At 58.6% G+C, this 14,500-nt stretch overlaps 1 protein-coding gene across 1 annotated transcript; it reads left to right on the top strand.

Annotated features, from left to right (window-relative positions):
- The first annotated feature begins 1,367 nt into the window (after positions 1-1,367).
- MEX3A (mex-3 RNA binding family member A) lies at positions 1,368-14,048 on the top strand. The gene is made up of 2 exons (XM_084500576.1): positions 1,368-1,858; positions 12,933-14,048. The coding sequence occupies exons 1-2, from the start codon at positions 1,375-1,377 to the stop codon at positions 14,036-14,038; spliced, it is 1,590 nt and encodes a 529-aa protein (XP_084356702.1). The 5' UTR covers positions 1,368-1,374; the 3' UTR covers positions 14,039-14,048.
- The last annotated feature ends 452 nt before the right edge of the window (positions 14,049-14,500 follow it).

Below are 14,500 nucleotides of genomic sequence, written 5' to 3'. Positions count from 1 at the left end.
ACACACACACACACAGAGACACACAGGGCCCAGCCCCAGCCTGGCTGGCGGGGAGCTGAAAAGCTATTTTCAATGCTTCCCGGCGCTGAACCGCTCCTCATTTCAATGAGAAAAGGGAGAGGAGGAAGAAGGGCTGGCCCCTGGCTCGCCCCCAGCAGCCCCACTTGCCTGGGGGGGGCTTTGCTGGGGCTGGGGAGGGGGATTTGCTGGGGGCTGGGGGGCTTTGTTGGGGGCTAGGGGGGTTTGTTGGGGTCTAGGGGGGTTTGTTGGGGGCTGGGGGGCTTTGCTGGGGTCTATGGGGAGGGGGGTTGCTGGGGTCGGGGGGGCTTTATTGGGGTCTGGGGGTTGGAGGCTAAGAGTGGAGGCTCCGGAGGCTGAGCCTCAGCGCTCCCCGATGTGCTCGTGCGGCACCCAAGCCTCGGGGGACCGGAACCCCGCGCCCCCCCCGCCCCCTTTTTCCGTGTCCCATCCACCTCCCCCCAAAAAAAAAAAATTAAAAAAAAAAATTAAAAAATCCCTCCAAGCTCCCAGCCCCACGCCGTGCCCCCCAGCACCCCCGTGGGTGCCGCTGGGTCGCCAAATCCCCCCCCTCAATTCCCCCCCCTAAGGATGCGGCTCCCCACGCCCCCCCCCATGAATTCCCACGCCCCCCCCTTCCCCTCGGGCCCCCCCCCGCCCCTTCCACGCGTGCCCGGGGGACTCCCCACGCCGTGTGCGCGTCCCCCACGGGGGCCAGCGAGAAACACCCCCCTCCTTTAACCCCCCCACCTTATCTCTTCCCCACCCCGGCTATTCCCACGCACCCCCCCCCCTCCTTTTTCCCACCCGCTCCCTGTCCACGGAGCTCCTCGGGGGGGGGGGGGGCGTGCGAGCAGTGCTCGGGGACTACATCCCCCAGCAGGCCGTGGGCCGGGGCAGGCTCCCGCTGCGCCCAGCCGCCTTCAAACAAAAGAGTTTTTCCCCCCCCCCATCCCTCCATCCCCCCCCCAACCCCCCCCTCCGGCGGGGCTCGGCGCCCCCCGGCCCCTCCGAGCACCGGCGGCGGCTGCGAGCCGGGGGCGGAGGCGGCGGCGGGGGGACCCCGGCGGGCTTGGAAGTGCCTGGGCTCGGGTTACAGAGAGAAAAGGGGCTTGGCCAGGCGGAGGGGAGGTGGGCGGAGGGTCCTTTTCTCTCTCTCTGCCTTTTTTTTTTTTTTCTTTTTTTTTTTTTTTTTTCCCCTCCCGAGCTCTTTGTGTGTCCCCCCCCCCCCACTCCCCTCCTCTCTCTCTCTCTCTCCCTCTCCCTCTCCCTCTCTCTCTCTCTCTCTCACACCCCCCCCCCACCCTCCCCAACCAACCACCACCACCCAACCCCCCTCTCAAGTCTTTGTTAGCCATGCCTAGCCTGGTAGTACCAGGGATAATGGAAAGGAACGGGGGTTTCGGCGATTTAGGCTGTTTCGGTGGGAGCGGCAAAGACAGAGCGCTGCTGGAGGATGACCGGGCGCTGCAGCTCGCTTTGGACCAGCTCTGCCTGCTGGGGCTAGGCGAGCCTTCCTCCTCCTCCTCCTCGGCCGCCGTGGTGCTGGTGGAGGACAGCAACAACAACAACAATAACCCGCAGCAGCAGCAGCAGCAGCAGCAGCAGCAGCCCCCGCCGCCGCCACCGCCGCCGCCGCCGCAGCAGCCGCCGCCGCCGCCGCCTCCGCCGCCGCCCCCGGCCCCGAAGGGTCCCCCGGTTCCCAGCGCCGGGGCGGCGGAGCCCAAGTTGTGCGCCCTCTACAAGGAGGCCGAGCTGAGGCTCAAAAGCAGCTCCAACACCACCGAGTGCGTGCCGGTGCCCAGCTCCGAACACGTGGCTGAGATCGTGGGGAGGCAAGGTGAGAGGAGCCGGGGGGGGAGCCGGGACAGGACCCCCCCCCCGGATGGCCAGGATCCCCCCTTTATGGCCAGGACAACCCCCCTTGATGGCTAGGATCCCCCCCTTGATGGCTAGGATCCCCCCTTTATGGCTAGGATCCCCCCTTTATGGCCAGGACTCCCCCCTTTATCACCAGGACCCCCACCCCTTTATGGCTAGGATCCCCCCCTTTATGGCTAGGATCCCCCCTTTATGGCCATTACTCCCCCCCTTTATAACCAGGACCCCCACCCCTTTATAACCAGGACCCCCCTTTTAGCCAAGGCCCACCCCCTTTACGGCCGGGACTCCCCGACTTTTCGGCCAGGACCCCCCCACTTTTTGGCCAAGCCCCCCTTTTCTAGCCAGGACCCCCCTTTATAACCAACACCCCACTTTATGGCCAGGACCCCCCTTTAGGACCAGCACCCCCGTTTCTGGCCAGGACCCCCCCTTTTTTAACCAGCACCCCCCTTTTTTAGCCAGCACCCCCCTTTTCGGTCAGGACCCCCCTTTTTAGCCAGGACTCCCCTTTTGTCGGGAGGCACCGTGCAACACCCCCCCCACCCCCTTTTTAGCACCGGGACCGCCCCGCTTAAAAAGAGAGGGGGGGGGACCGCGAACTTCCCCCCCCCCCCCACAAAGCTTTTCCCCCTGCCATTGTCCGAGCCGAGCCGGGCCAGCCCCAAAGGGGGGGACACAAAGGGGAAGGGGCGACCCGGGAGCACCCGGGCACGGCGGAGAGCCGGGGCTGAGCCCCCCCCCCCCCCCCAAGTCAGTGGAGGGGTGATGGGGATGCCCACGCGTGTCCGTGTCGCTGCGCCCCCGAACCCCAAAAGGAAAAAGCGGGGCTAAAAGCAGCCGGGGGGGAGGCAGGGGGTCGTGGCTGGAGCGGGGAGAAAAAAATCCCCTTTGTTGGGCTCGGCGTGGAAGCGAGGGGGTGTGGTTGGGGAGGGTTTTGCCGGGCCGGGCGGCAGCCCCCGGGCCTAACGAGGCCCCCAGGAGAGGATTTAGGAAAGTTGAACTCGTCCTGGCCCCGGGGGACAAGCGGGGACCCCGCAATGGGACGCGGCACCCCGTCCCGAGTGGGGTGTCCCCGGTCCCCCCTTGGCATCAGCCGCCGAGCGCCCGGCCCCGCTCGGTGACAGTGATGCTTTTGTTCTCCTCGCGGCTCTGTTCGGAGCGAGGTGGAATGGAGGAGGGCTTTAAAAATTAAATATATATATATATATTTATATATATATATATATACACACACACCACACCACACCCACTCTTAAGTCACCCCTCGCCCACCGCTCCGGCTCCGCGAGTGGGGGGCGCAGGGGGGTCGGCGCGGAGCCACTGCGGGGCTGGCGAGAGAAGTTTGTGTCGCTTGCAGAAGGAAGGGGGGGGGGGGAAAAAATAATAATAGTGTGGCTAAGTGGGATTTTTTTTTTTTTCTCTCTCTCTCTCTAAGCAAGTAACTTGACGCTCTGGAAGTGTGACGGGCAGAGACTGCGGCTCCACATCCAGATGCTTCCTCTTGGGTTGGGAATTGAAATTGCTTGAGCTGGGAGGGTTTTTTTTTTGTTTTGTTTTTTGGAGCCCTGCTGCTGTTGGGGTGGCAGAGAGAGGGGAGCTGGGGGGGGACCCGTATGGGTGAGGCCGATGCCGCCAGCCGGGGACCCGAGGGGCGCGAACGGGCTGATGGCCGCGCGTCGCTGGGCTGGAACGCGAGCCGGGAACAATGGGGCCTCCGGTGGCTCGGCTCGCCCGGGGACGAAGCCGGGGGTGTGGGGGCCACCGTCCTCTCCCCGAGCCCCGTGAGTTGGTGGCGAGGTGTCCTGCTTTGGTTTCTGTCCCCCCCCACCTCGTGCCAAAGGCTGGGGTAGGGGCGAGGGCACGGCCGCCACCCCCCGGGCAAGGGGTTTGGCAGCAGCCCTGCGCGGCGGGGGCACGGCCGTGGAGAATCAGGCCCCCTTTGTTCCCTAAAGTTGGGAGACAGACGGGCGGCGTGGGATGGGGGGGGACGCTGGGTGATGCAGGAGGTGCCCCTGCTGTGCCCCCCCCCGGCCTCACCGTTGCCCTGACTTCAGGTGTTAGGGTATTTTATTTTTTTGGGGGGGTTTGCTCGGCGGGCAGCGGTGTGCGCGGACATGGAAAACCTGGGTTTCTTCCACCATTTTTCGTGTGCGTGAGGGTTTTCCCACATCTGGGAAGCGTTAGCGGCCGGAGCCCTGGCTGGGTCAGGCTGCGCCCCCCGACAGGGCTCGACGGGGCCGGATCCTGTGCGTGCTGGGACCCAAGGGTGCTTCGGCAGAGCCCGGGCAGCCGCAGCTCTGCGCCCCAGCAGCCATCCTGGACCCCGCCGGTTATTTTCGGAGGCCTTCAGCCGTGTCTCCCGGGTCTGGTTTTGTCGGGAGGCTGGGCTGTGCCGGCCGCCTCGCCGACGTAGCTGGGTGCGGACGCTGCAGGGACCTGGCGCCATCCCTGGGGGCCAAATCCTGGGCCACGCTGGGGCTCAGCACCCCCCGGGGATGCTGCAGATGGGGGAGAGGGGAGCTGGCTCTCGAGGGAAGCGAGTGGTGTGAGGGTACTGGTGAATGGGGCGAGGAACGTCTCGGAAAAGAGGAGGGTAAAAAAAAAAAAAAGTGTTATTAAAATAAAAATCGTATCGGGGCTTTGATGGGTAACAGGGGTGAGCGTTTTCTTTAACTTGGTCTTTTTTGATCTGACGAGCCGCGCCATTCGTGTTACCGTAAAATGTTTTCCACCTCTGAAAGTCTAACTTGCTGGCACGAGCGCACGCGAGCGGCCTGGACCTGGGCACGGGGGCCCTTGGCGTGCCTCTGGCCTTGGGATTTCCACCTGCTCCAAGACCGCCCTGTGCGTTGCTGGAGCTGTGTGCAGGCACCTGGGTGTAAACGGGGCTCAGCCCTGGGTGTTTTAGTTGGGATGGACGCAAGTGTGACTGGCGAAGAGGTTTTGGTTGGGGGGGACCCTGCTTGGGCTGGGGGATGCTGCAGGAGTTTGGCCCGAGCTTGCCAGCTCCGGCTTGCCCCAGGAGCGGAGCCGATCACCAGCTGGAGACCTCGTCTGGGTCCGTGGCAGCGCTGGGTTTGGCACCAAATTCAAGCAGCACTTCCTCGGTGGCACGAGAGCCTGCCGGGAAGCGTGGGGGCTCTCATCGGGACAGCGTGGAGCCCCAAAATTGGCACTTTGGGCAAATTGGCCCACCGGGAGCCGCTCCTCCCGGGGAGGCCGGTGCCAGGGGGCAGGAGCAAAGGGGAGGACACCAGAAAGGGAAAGGTGAGGGGACAGGGATAAAAAAAGGTCCCTTGACTAGTATGGGACCACGCTGCCCTGCCCGGGGTTGGCAGTAGGTCCCCTTCCCTGGCTGGTGGCGGAGCCGTGGCCTCCAGGTGTGCCCCCATTTTATCCACTAGGGCGAGGAGCGGGGACACATCGCTCAGGTGTGATGTAGGTTCTGGAGCCGTTGGGGTCTGCAGGGTGCTCCGGGGTGCTTGGTGGCACCCACGTTCCACTTGCCACCTCCTGCTGTGGGCACCTTCCCTACAGCCCCCTCCCCGGGACCCCGCCTGTCATCGGAGCTGTGCGGGTCGATTTGCCAGGGTGTAAGGACAAAGCACCACCGTGCCTCGGAGGTGATGGGGCAGGGGGGTTGCAAGAACCTCGTCCTTTGCAACCCGAGGGTGTGGTTGTAGCGGAGAGGGGAGCGATGCTGGGAAGGGCGGAGGATGTGCGAAGGTGTCATGCTTTGGCCGTTTAGACGGAGAACTTCAAAAGAGGCAGAAATCCCCAGCCCCCAAGACATCCAGGTTCTTCCTAGAAATCAGCGGAGGTGTGGACGAGCGAAGGCACAGCTCTCGCTTTGCTGCCAGGGTTAAATCTGCTCCCTCTGGCAAACTGGACGGCTGTCAACAGAGCCAGGGAGGAGGAGGCTGCAGGACTCCGAGGGAAGCGCGTTTGAGGTTTTGTCCCATTTCTTTGTGCACTTGGGGTGTGCAGGCGTGGGGAGGAGGTGCTGGGTCGGTTTGGCTTTCCGCTGGTCGGAGCACGGCGGGGCAAAGCCGCCCGCTCCTGGCGGATACGTTCCCTCGGGGAGCAGTGCTCCTGGCGTTGGTGGCAGCACCCATTGTCACCTGCCCCCAGAGCCACCCTTCGGTGAAGCATCTCCCAGCCTGCTCTAACTGGCCCCGCTGTCAACAGGAATGAGATTACGCGAGAGAGGAGCTTAGCATAAATTGCTCTTTCTTGGCAAGGTGAAGTCAAATAACAAGAGGCCCCACTAACCCCAGGTGATTGGGCTCTTTGTGTAGCTCCAAACATGCTCCAACGCTTCCAGCATTTAAAAATAGTCCAAGGAAGCCTTTCCCATTGAGGAAGTCTGATGACTGCAGCTCCCCCACCCACCATGTGGAGGTGGATGTACAGCATCCGAGAGGCAGCGAGGGGGTCAGATCCTGGCGACTGGTGGCTGCGTAAAGCTGGGAGCCAACGCCATCCACCCGGCCCGGGGGGGGCCCCCGGCAGCCCTCCCGTTAACCCCGCTCCAGCAACCGGAGCCGGGCCTCGCCGGGAGAGCGGGGGACTGCAGGCGGTGGCAGCCCCGTTTTGCCGAGTGTTAACGAGAATCCGTCCGAATTTACACCATGGGGGGGGGGGGGCGGAAAAAAGTGCAGAGCGGGATCGACTTGGCGCGGTTTGAACTGGAGGTGGGAGGAGAAAATGGGTCTGGGAGAGAGACAAAGGGAATTTTCCAGGGAGACGTGCGCGCTCCGCGCCCGAGATCCGGCTGCTGGATGCCCGTGCGAGCCCGGCCGCGGCGCAGCCGGCCCCGAATCTAGGGCAGTGGGAGCACGCTGCCCCCCCCCCCATACTGCCCCCACCATGCTGCCCCCCCTTGCCCTGCCTTTGTCTGGCAGCCCCCGACCCGCCGTGCCCCCCCAGGAGCCGTCCGGCGCCACGCGTGCCGCGGTGGGATCGGGATCGGGATCGGGATCGTGGCGTGCGGGGGCCGCGGACACACCCACCCCGGTGCGGCGCGGCGATGCCGAGACCTGGGGGGGCTTCGGCACCGTTTTCCCCCCCCCTCACCACCACCACACAACAAGGCGGTGATTGTCTGCGGCGGGTGGGCTGCTGGGGTCTGCCGCTGCGGGGTCGCGTTGTTTTTTCCATGGTGTGTTTCACGTTTTGCTTTTTTTTTTTTTTTTTTTCTTTTTAACACAACTTTCATCGCGATGTAAAATCGCCGCACCAAAATGAGGCGGTTGCTTATTTTTCTGCCGTATTGGTTTCTCTCTTTCTCTTTTCCCCCCCCCCCTCCCCACCTTGTAAACACAACTTGCATCATCAGTGCAATAAAACCTCGATGCGAAGGGATTTAGTTGTTTGTTTGTGGTCCTTTTGTGCGCGCCGGTGTTTTTTGACACCACTTTCATCAGATTTCCAATGCAGCAAAATCTTACCCCACAGATATTCAGGAGGGTGTATTTGTGATGTTCTTTGTGTGCTTGTCTTTTAACGTGGCTTTCATCTTAAATGGGAAAAGAATGCCCCACCTTACCAGAGATATTGGATGGTTGCTGATTTTATGGTCCTTTAATTTGATGATGATGATAACAGGAAAAAAAGACAAAGTCCTAATTTGCCCTTAGGCTCTTTAATACCACACCGGCAATGTCAAAATGTCCGAAGTGGGGTATTTACAGGTGTAACTTACGCCCGAGCAGCGTGAAGGAGCCTCGGTGTAAATGAGAAGAGGACTAAAAATCTTTTGTCTGGAGAGCTGGTCTCGTGTCTGACAAAACCACGAAATTCAGGGACCCGGAGTGATTTCTGTGGTGTGTTTAAGAGCTGCGAGGATGACCTCGGGGCTGTCTGCTGTAGGTGAAGCCCGTGCAGGGGCTGCAGGAGGTGTGCCAGCTGATGCCAGGTCAGATCCTTCCAGGCTACATCAGTGGCACCGTGCACCCGTTCAGGATCCGGCCTTCCAGCAGCGGCAATGGGAAGGGTGTCTGTGGGTTTAACCCTGAATTTACACTGGGGTAAAATTCCCGATGGTGGCCACGCCTGGGTTTTTTGTCTCGCCATCCTCCTGCTGGCATTTGCCCCGTGCAGGGGGCACGTGCAAGGTTTGGAGCTGTTTTAAGGCCTTTTGCCACCGCCAGAGCAGCGCACGGGAGCCTCGGTGTAAACCACGAGGTCCCACAGAACCGTGTTGGTTTTGGGCCGCTCCGAGTGAGGAAAGGTTTGGGATGAGCAAAAGCAAAGTAGACGGCAGTCAGGTTGGACGTATCCTACACCCTCGTCGCCTTGGCAAGGTGGCTCGAGCTCCTTACGCCTTCCCTGTTAGTTTTGATGGGTTTGCTTACCCCTAATGCAGGGGAGAATTTGGCTCTGCATCTGAATCACCCCCTGACTTGCCCCCGTCTCCAGTTTGGCAACGTCTAGGCCAGATTTATTTATTTATTTGTAGCCAGAGCTCCTGCTCTGTGGGCTCCTTCCAGTTAGGTGACTGGTCTGGGTGCCGGAGGCTCGGCAGCCCTCAAGGGTTTGCTCCTGCAATTTAAGGTTTGTGGCTTACTAGGGTAATTTGCAAACACATTTACTTGGAGTCAATTGGCAATCAGTTAACCGAAGTTAAAAAGGAAAAAGGGGTGGGGGGAGGAAATAAAAAAAGGGGTGGGGGGGAGGAAATGATCGTACGAGCCTCCTTCGCAAAATGCTTCGGGATCTGTGTTACTGGCAAAAAAAAGAAATCAGAATAATAGAAGCTAGGTAGTGGAAACACAACAAGAAAGAGCTTAATTCTCTAATATAAAAATCTAACTGGCAGGAGTCTGCCAGGGATCAATTAGCTGATGTCTGCACACTGCCTTAAAGAGTAGAATGCTACAGCAAAGTTACACATTATTATAGTTCCTACAGGTCCTTTTCTCCTCTTAGTTTTACATTTTTAACACCACCTACTACTAAGCAGTTCTCTCCCCTTTTTTAACAATCTACCAAGCAAAGCAGTTTGTTGCATGTTGTTTCCAAATTTCGGTTACGCACAAAGAAAGCCTCTCATTAAAAAAAACACACAGGGCAAATTTCATTTAAAAAAAGAAAAAAAAAAAGAAAAAGCACTCTAGACTGTGCTACTAATCTGGCCAGGACATGAAGGGCCATATTCTGATCTTGGCACGCTCCGGCAGAAGCAGAGCGGTGTCGGAGAGCTCGGCCCCTATTTTGCGGTGTGCGGCAAGGTCGAGGTTGGGGCTGGGGTAGGCAAGGAGCTGCGGCTACATCAGGTTGCAGCGCAGCCTGGTTTTAGCCGATGTAAATCAGTGCAGCCCTCCTGGAAGTTGGTGGAGTTATCTGGATTTGCGCTGCTTATGGCTTGGCCCGTTGTCTGCACCGATTTAGAGCTGCAGGAGATCTGGGCCACTGAACCTGCTGGTCTTGATGGAGTTGGTCTCATTTCCTGTGGGGTTATTTTCTCCAGTTTTTAAGCGCAGGATCCCCCATCTGTCTGCCTCCGCAAAGCTGGCTTTCCTGTCTGCAGGCCTGCACAGAGACCCTCCCTCCCTCCTCCCCCTGCTTCTCACACCATCGACTGCACCATGCGTCCTTTTGTCCGTTTCTCCATCTTCCCTCCCCTTCCCTTGCCGTTCTCTCTCCTCGCCCGTCTCCCGTTTGCCTCTTTGGGGTGTCTTCCCTTGGCCTCCACACCCCTCATTCTCCTCCTCACCCTGCGGGATCACAGCTTGCCTCTCCCCTCCATTTCCATCACCTTTCCTCCATCCCTGGCTCCCTCCCACCCTCTCCAGCTCATGTAACTCGCTGACGCTTGCCCTCATTCATGTGTATTCCTTGCCACTGTTCCCTTCCATCTGGCCCCAGCGTGGAGCCCCTGTCCTTTGTCACTGCTCTGCTTGCCTGACCCTCCGTGTCACCTCCTCGATTGTTCCCTGTGATGCAGGGCTCGGATCCCTCTCCCCTCACACACGGGCATTGTCCCGTGCCTTAAAAAACGCCGACCCCGCGCCCAGCCCTGATGAATCCCTACCTACGGACCCTGTTCAAGCGAGAGCCAGCCTCGCGGTGCTAGGAGGCAGGACGTGGGGTGTGGGGGAATTCAGCAAACCCTGCCTCAGTCCCCAGCAGTGCACGGGACTCATCTCCAGCATGGATGCTTGTTGCAAACACCCCCGTTTCTTGCCGTGTGATGCTTCGGTGATATCCCTGGGGAAATGGTGGCATCTCGGTTAATCTTCCTAAGATGGAATCTCCATCTTCGGAGCCAGAGTCACAGATGTGGAGCAGGCGTACGTCTGCCCAGGACAGGCCAGGAGCAGCCCAGCCTGCCTCGGGGTTGTGGAGGATGCAGGTAACCCCATACAATTTTATCCTGCCCTCCGTAGGCTCCCTGGGGGAGCCTTTATTCTCTTACTTTGTGTGCATGTTTTTATTCTGGTTTTATTCTACAGTTGTCCTGTTCTTTGACCGAGTTTCCCAAGTACTAATAATACACCGCTGTAGGCAGCCATTGGTCCACATCAACTGTTTAAAAACTTTGCTAAGCAAAGCATTGCAGATATACTTCAGGGTGCAAGCTCCGTGGGGAGCAACGTGTTGGCTGCACAGGACTGGTAGGGGCTGGATTTGCTTTGGACTTTCAGGATTTGCCTGGCTCTTTCTGTGTCAGATCTTGCGTTTCCATTCCCCGGGAGCATGAAATCAGTGGCTTAGAGATGCGTTTAATGCAGCAGCATCACCACACTAATTGTTACAGGAAGTTTTGTGGTAACGCAGAGCAAGAGACAGCAATTCTCACCATTTTACAAACCGGGAACCGAGGCTCGGCGAGCCAAAGTAACTCTGAGGAGTTAAAAGTTGCAGTGGGAGTCTGCAGCAAAGTCAGGATTTGCCTGCACACGCCCTGCGTTTCTACACCCATGGCAAAACCCTCTGACAAATGAGGGGAAGGGGGGTTCAAAGCTGTGCCGGGAGGTTTCGTTGGTGGATGAGGCTGCACTCCAGTGCCCGTGTGGTGTTGTGAGGGGGAGTGCGACCCGTCAGGCTGGCTGCCTCTGCTTCGTGCAGCTGGAGCTATCGGATGAGCCGCGCGTGGCGCGTGCCACCGCTGCGAGCTTGGAGAAACATTCCTGCCATCTGCAGCGGCACCAGGTTCTGCTTTTATCGCTGAAGGTGCAGGGTTCAATTCTCCCTAATGATAAGGGGTGGTGGGATCGTTACGTTCCTGCAAGTACCCCAATGTCACAAGTCCGCGTCTCGTGAGACGAGCTGCAGATAAGTGGCAGCGCTAAGCGAGTGGCAGCCCCCAGCTCCCAGCTGGGAGAGATGTTGTTATTTATTAGGGTGTGTATAAATAATAATGTTCCAGCCTACCAGCTGCGGAATCTTAATTTCCTGGTCACAGAAGCATCGTTGGCGGGTCATTTTGTGTTAGAAGTGTGATGTCGGCATAGTGTGCTGTGGAAAGCTAGGGTGGTGTCAAACAGTCGCAGGAGAGAAGAGGTGGGCTCATTTTGGGGAGAGGAGGTTGCAGGGACAGGTGATTTTACGCAGTATCCTGATCTTTTTGCTCCATGAGCACTGAGCCTGATGTGTCCAGACACCTGCATGCTTGGGAAGCCAGGGCAGAATGCTCCCCTAACTCCATTTTCACTAGGAGGAATGCAGTACCCTGGAGAAGCACATTTTTTAGTTTTTCTTAGAGACCCAAGCTTGGAGCAAACCTCCTCCCACAGAGGAAGCCCCAGTCTGAATGGGAACTCGGTGCCAAGGCTTTGAAAATGCCTTCAGGCACTGAGCGAGGCTTTTGGAGAGCAGGGTCAGAGGGGCAGCCGCGGGGAGGGCTTCCAGAAGTAGTTTAGAAAACTGTGCCACATCTGTAAAAATATTTAGTGGCTCGATGGCATCCTAGTGTCATCGAGGAACCTGGAGTCGCATTGCTGCCTCTAAACCCTTCTGAAAAAAAAAGACTTGGAAGCCAAAGCACAGTGAAAAGTCTCTTGCCTTTTTTGGAAAAGCAGAAAGACATTTTCTGAGCTGTCGGGAGCAGAGGGAATAGGCTTGGTGGGCTCCAGGGGGTGGGTGTTGGCATCACAAGTGGATGGCATGGGAAGTGATCTTGGGAAATGGTCCGAGTGCCTGGGCCACTGTGGTGGGGAGCCGTGTGGCACCGGTGTTCGATGCCCCAAAGCAGGGGTCAAGAGCAGAAGGCAGCCCTTGGTGGGGAGCAGGGCTGCACGCACCGTGGCAGGGCTCTGCCTCGGTGCAGGAGGGCAGCCCTGCCCTGTTCTGTGCCCCAAAGCAAACGGTAGCATCCCGCCAGCCCCCAGCAGTGCAGACAGCGGGGGTCCCACAATGTCTGAGGTGGGAGCCTGAAGTGTTGCATCTCTGCCGCTTCCCCCAGGCTTGTCCGAAAAGAACGGAGTCTGGCTCGCACCACAGATTCACACCAAAAGCCCCACACTAGGACAAAAGTCTCCATGCAGAGAGGAATCCTGCCGCTGTACCGAGAGGCATGCTGACTAGTGGCAAGGGGCAACTGGGGCGGCCATCTTCGCTGAGGGGCAACATGGCAGGGCCCAGGTCTTGGCCAGGATGGGCTTCCCCACAGAGCCCGCTGGCCCATGGGGAGGGCTCAAGCTCTCCCTGGTTCCTGGGGATGGGAAATTTCTGAGGGGTGGTTTCTGAAGGATGGCTGCTTTCTGAGGGGAAGCATCCGAGGGGGATTGCATGGTGAGGGGCAGCGCACAAAATGGCAGCGCCCTCCTGGGCATGGCAGAAGAGGGGGCTCCTGGAGGGGGAGACACTCCTGCTATGCTATGAGTGAGGGGGAACCTTTGGCATTTTGTCTGTCCCCGTTAAGATAGTAAAGGTCTTTCCCTCGTGTTTTGCCCCTGGGCAGTGGCACGGTGCACACAGCCTGCTGGAAACGAGGTGGCTTGTCCTGGTTTCCTGAGAAGAAGGGAGGGTGGTGAGAGAGGCGTCCTTTCTAACCTCCCTGCCTTGTTTTCCTTCTCTTCCCCAAGGCTGCAAGATCAAAGCCCTGCGGGCAAAGACCAACACCTACATCAAGACGCCGGTGAGAGGCGAGGAGCCGGTCTTCATGGTGACAGGGCGGCGGGAGGATGTGGCCATGGCTCGGCGGGAGATCATCTCCGCAGCCGAGCACTTCTCCATGATCAGGGCCTCCCGCAACAAAGCCGGCACCACCTTCGGCAGCGCTCCCACCTTGCCGGGGCAAGTCACCATCCGGGTGCGCGTGCCCTACCGCGTGGTGGGCTTGGTGGTGGGCCCCAAGGGCGCCACCATTAAGCGGATCCAGCAGCAGACCAACACCTACATCATCACGCCCAGTCGGGACCGGGACCCCGTCTTCGAAATCACAGGTGCGCCGGGCAACGTGGAGCGTGCTCGGGAGGAGATCGAGACCCACATCGCGGTGAGGACGGGCAAGATCCTGGAGTACAACAATGAGAATGACTTCCTCTCCAGCAGCCCCGATTCCGGCATGGAGAACCGCTACTCGGAGGCCTGGCGGGTCCATACGCCGGCGCCGGGCTGCAAACCCCTCTCCACCTTTCGGCAGAACAGCCTGGGTTGCATTGGCGACTGCTCCGTTGACCCCGTCTACGAGACACCCCGGCTGAATGACCAAAACGACTTCAATTATGGTTACCTCTTCCCCAACTACGGCGTGAACAAGCAAGATCTGTATTACGGGGTGCCGGAGTCGGGCGCCCCGATGTGGGCTGGGCAGGAGAACACCAACCCTGTCTCGGTGCTCTTCTCGAAACAGCAGCGTTCCAGCAGCACTGGTGCCATCCACCCAAATTCACATCGCTCCCCATCCTCCTCCATCCAAGAGCCCAATCTCTCTGGTCTCCCCAGGCGGTCCCAAGGAGAGCCGCTCCAAGGGTTTTCCAAGCTGGGGACGACTGCCGCTGCCCGGACGTCTGTCTCCAGCAGCCGCGAGTGCATGGTGTGTTTCGAAAGCGAAGTTACGGCAGCGCTGGTGCCGTGCGGCCACAACCTCTTCTGCATGGAGTGTGCCGTGAGGATCTGCGAGAGGACTGATCCGGAGTGCCCGGTTTGCCACGCTGCAGCCACTCAGGCCATTAGAATATTTTCCTAAAGAGACAGAGCAGGGCATTGGGGTTGGGGTGGGGGGTAGGAAGGGAGCATGGGGGGGTCCAGGAAAGAAAAGTGATGATAATAATAATAATAATAATAATAATGACATCTGAAGAACAAACGAATGAAAGAATAAATTAATTTAAAGAAGAAGAAGAAGAAAAAAAAAAGAAATTATTTTACAAGCAATGTATGTTATTTTTTAAAAAAAAAAGTGAATAATAAAATTAAAATGAATAGCAAAGCCAGAAATTTTGAAGGGCGAACGATGCTCCAGCCTGCGATGTCTTTTTTAAAACAAGTACTCTGAACGCACACTCGGATCTCGCAAGCAAAGCGGTTTAGTTCAGTTTTTTTTGGTGGTGAGATTGGGACTTCTCTGCATTGACCAAGCCAGGCCATCTCGATCGGACGGGGAAGGGAGCAGGGATGCGGGGAGGGCCCTGCCAGCCTTTCTTCTCCA

The sequence above is a fragment of the Aythya ferina genome (genome assembly GCF_964211825.1).
Source record: "Aythya ferina genome assembly, chromosome: 29".
Taxonomy (NCBI): Eukaryota; Metazoa; Chordata; class Aves; order Anseriformes; family Anatidae; genus Aythya; species Aythya ferina.
Note: the sequence above shows the minus strand (reverse complement) of the source record. Positions and strands in the feature narration are given on the sequence as shown.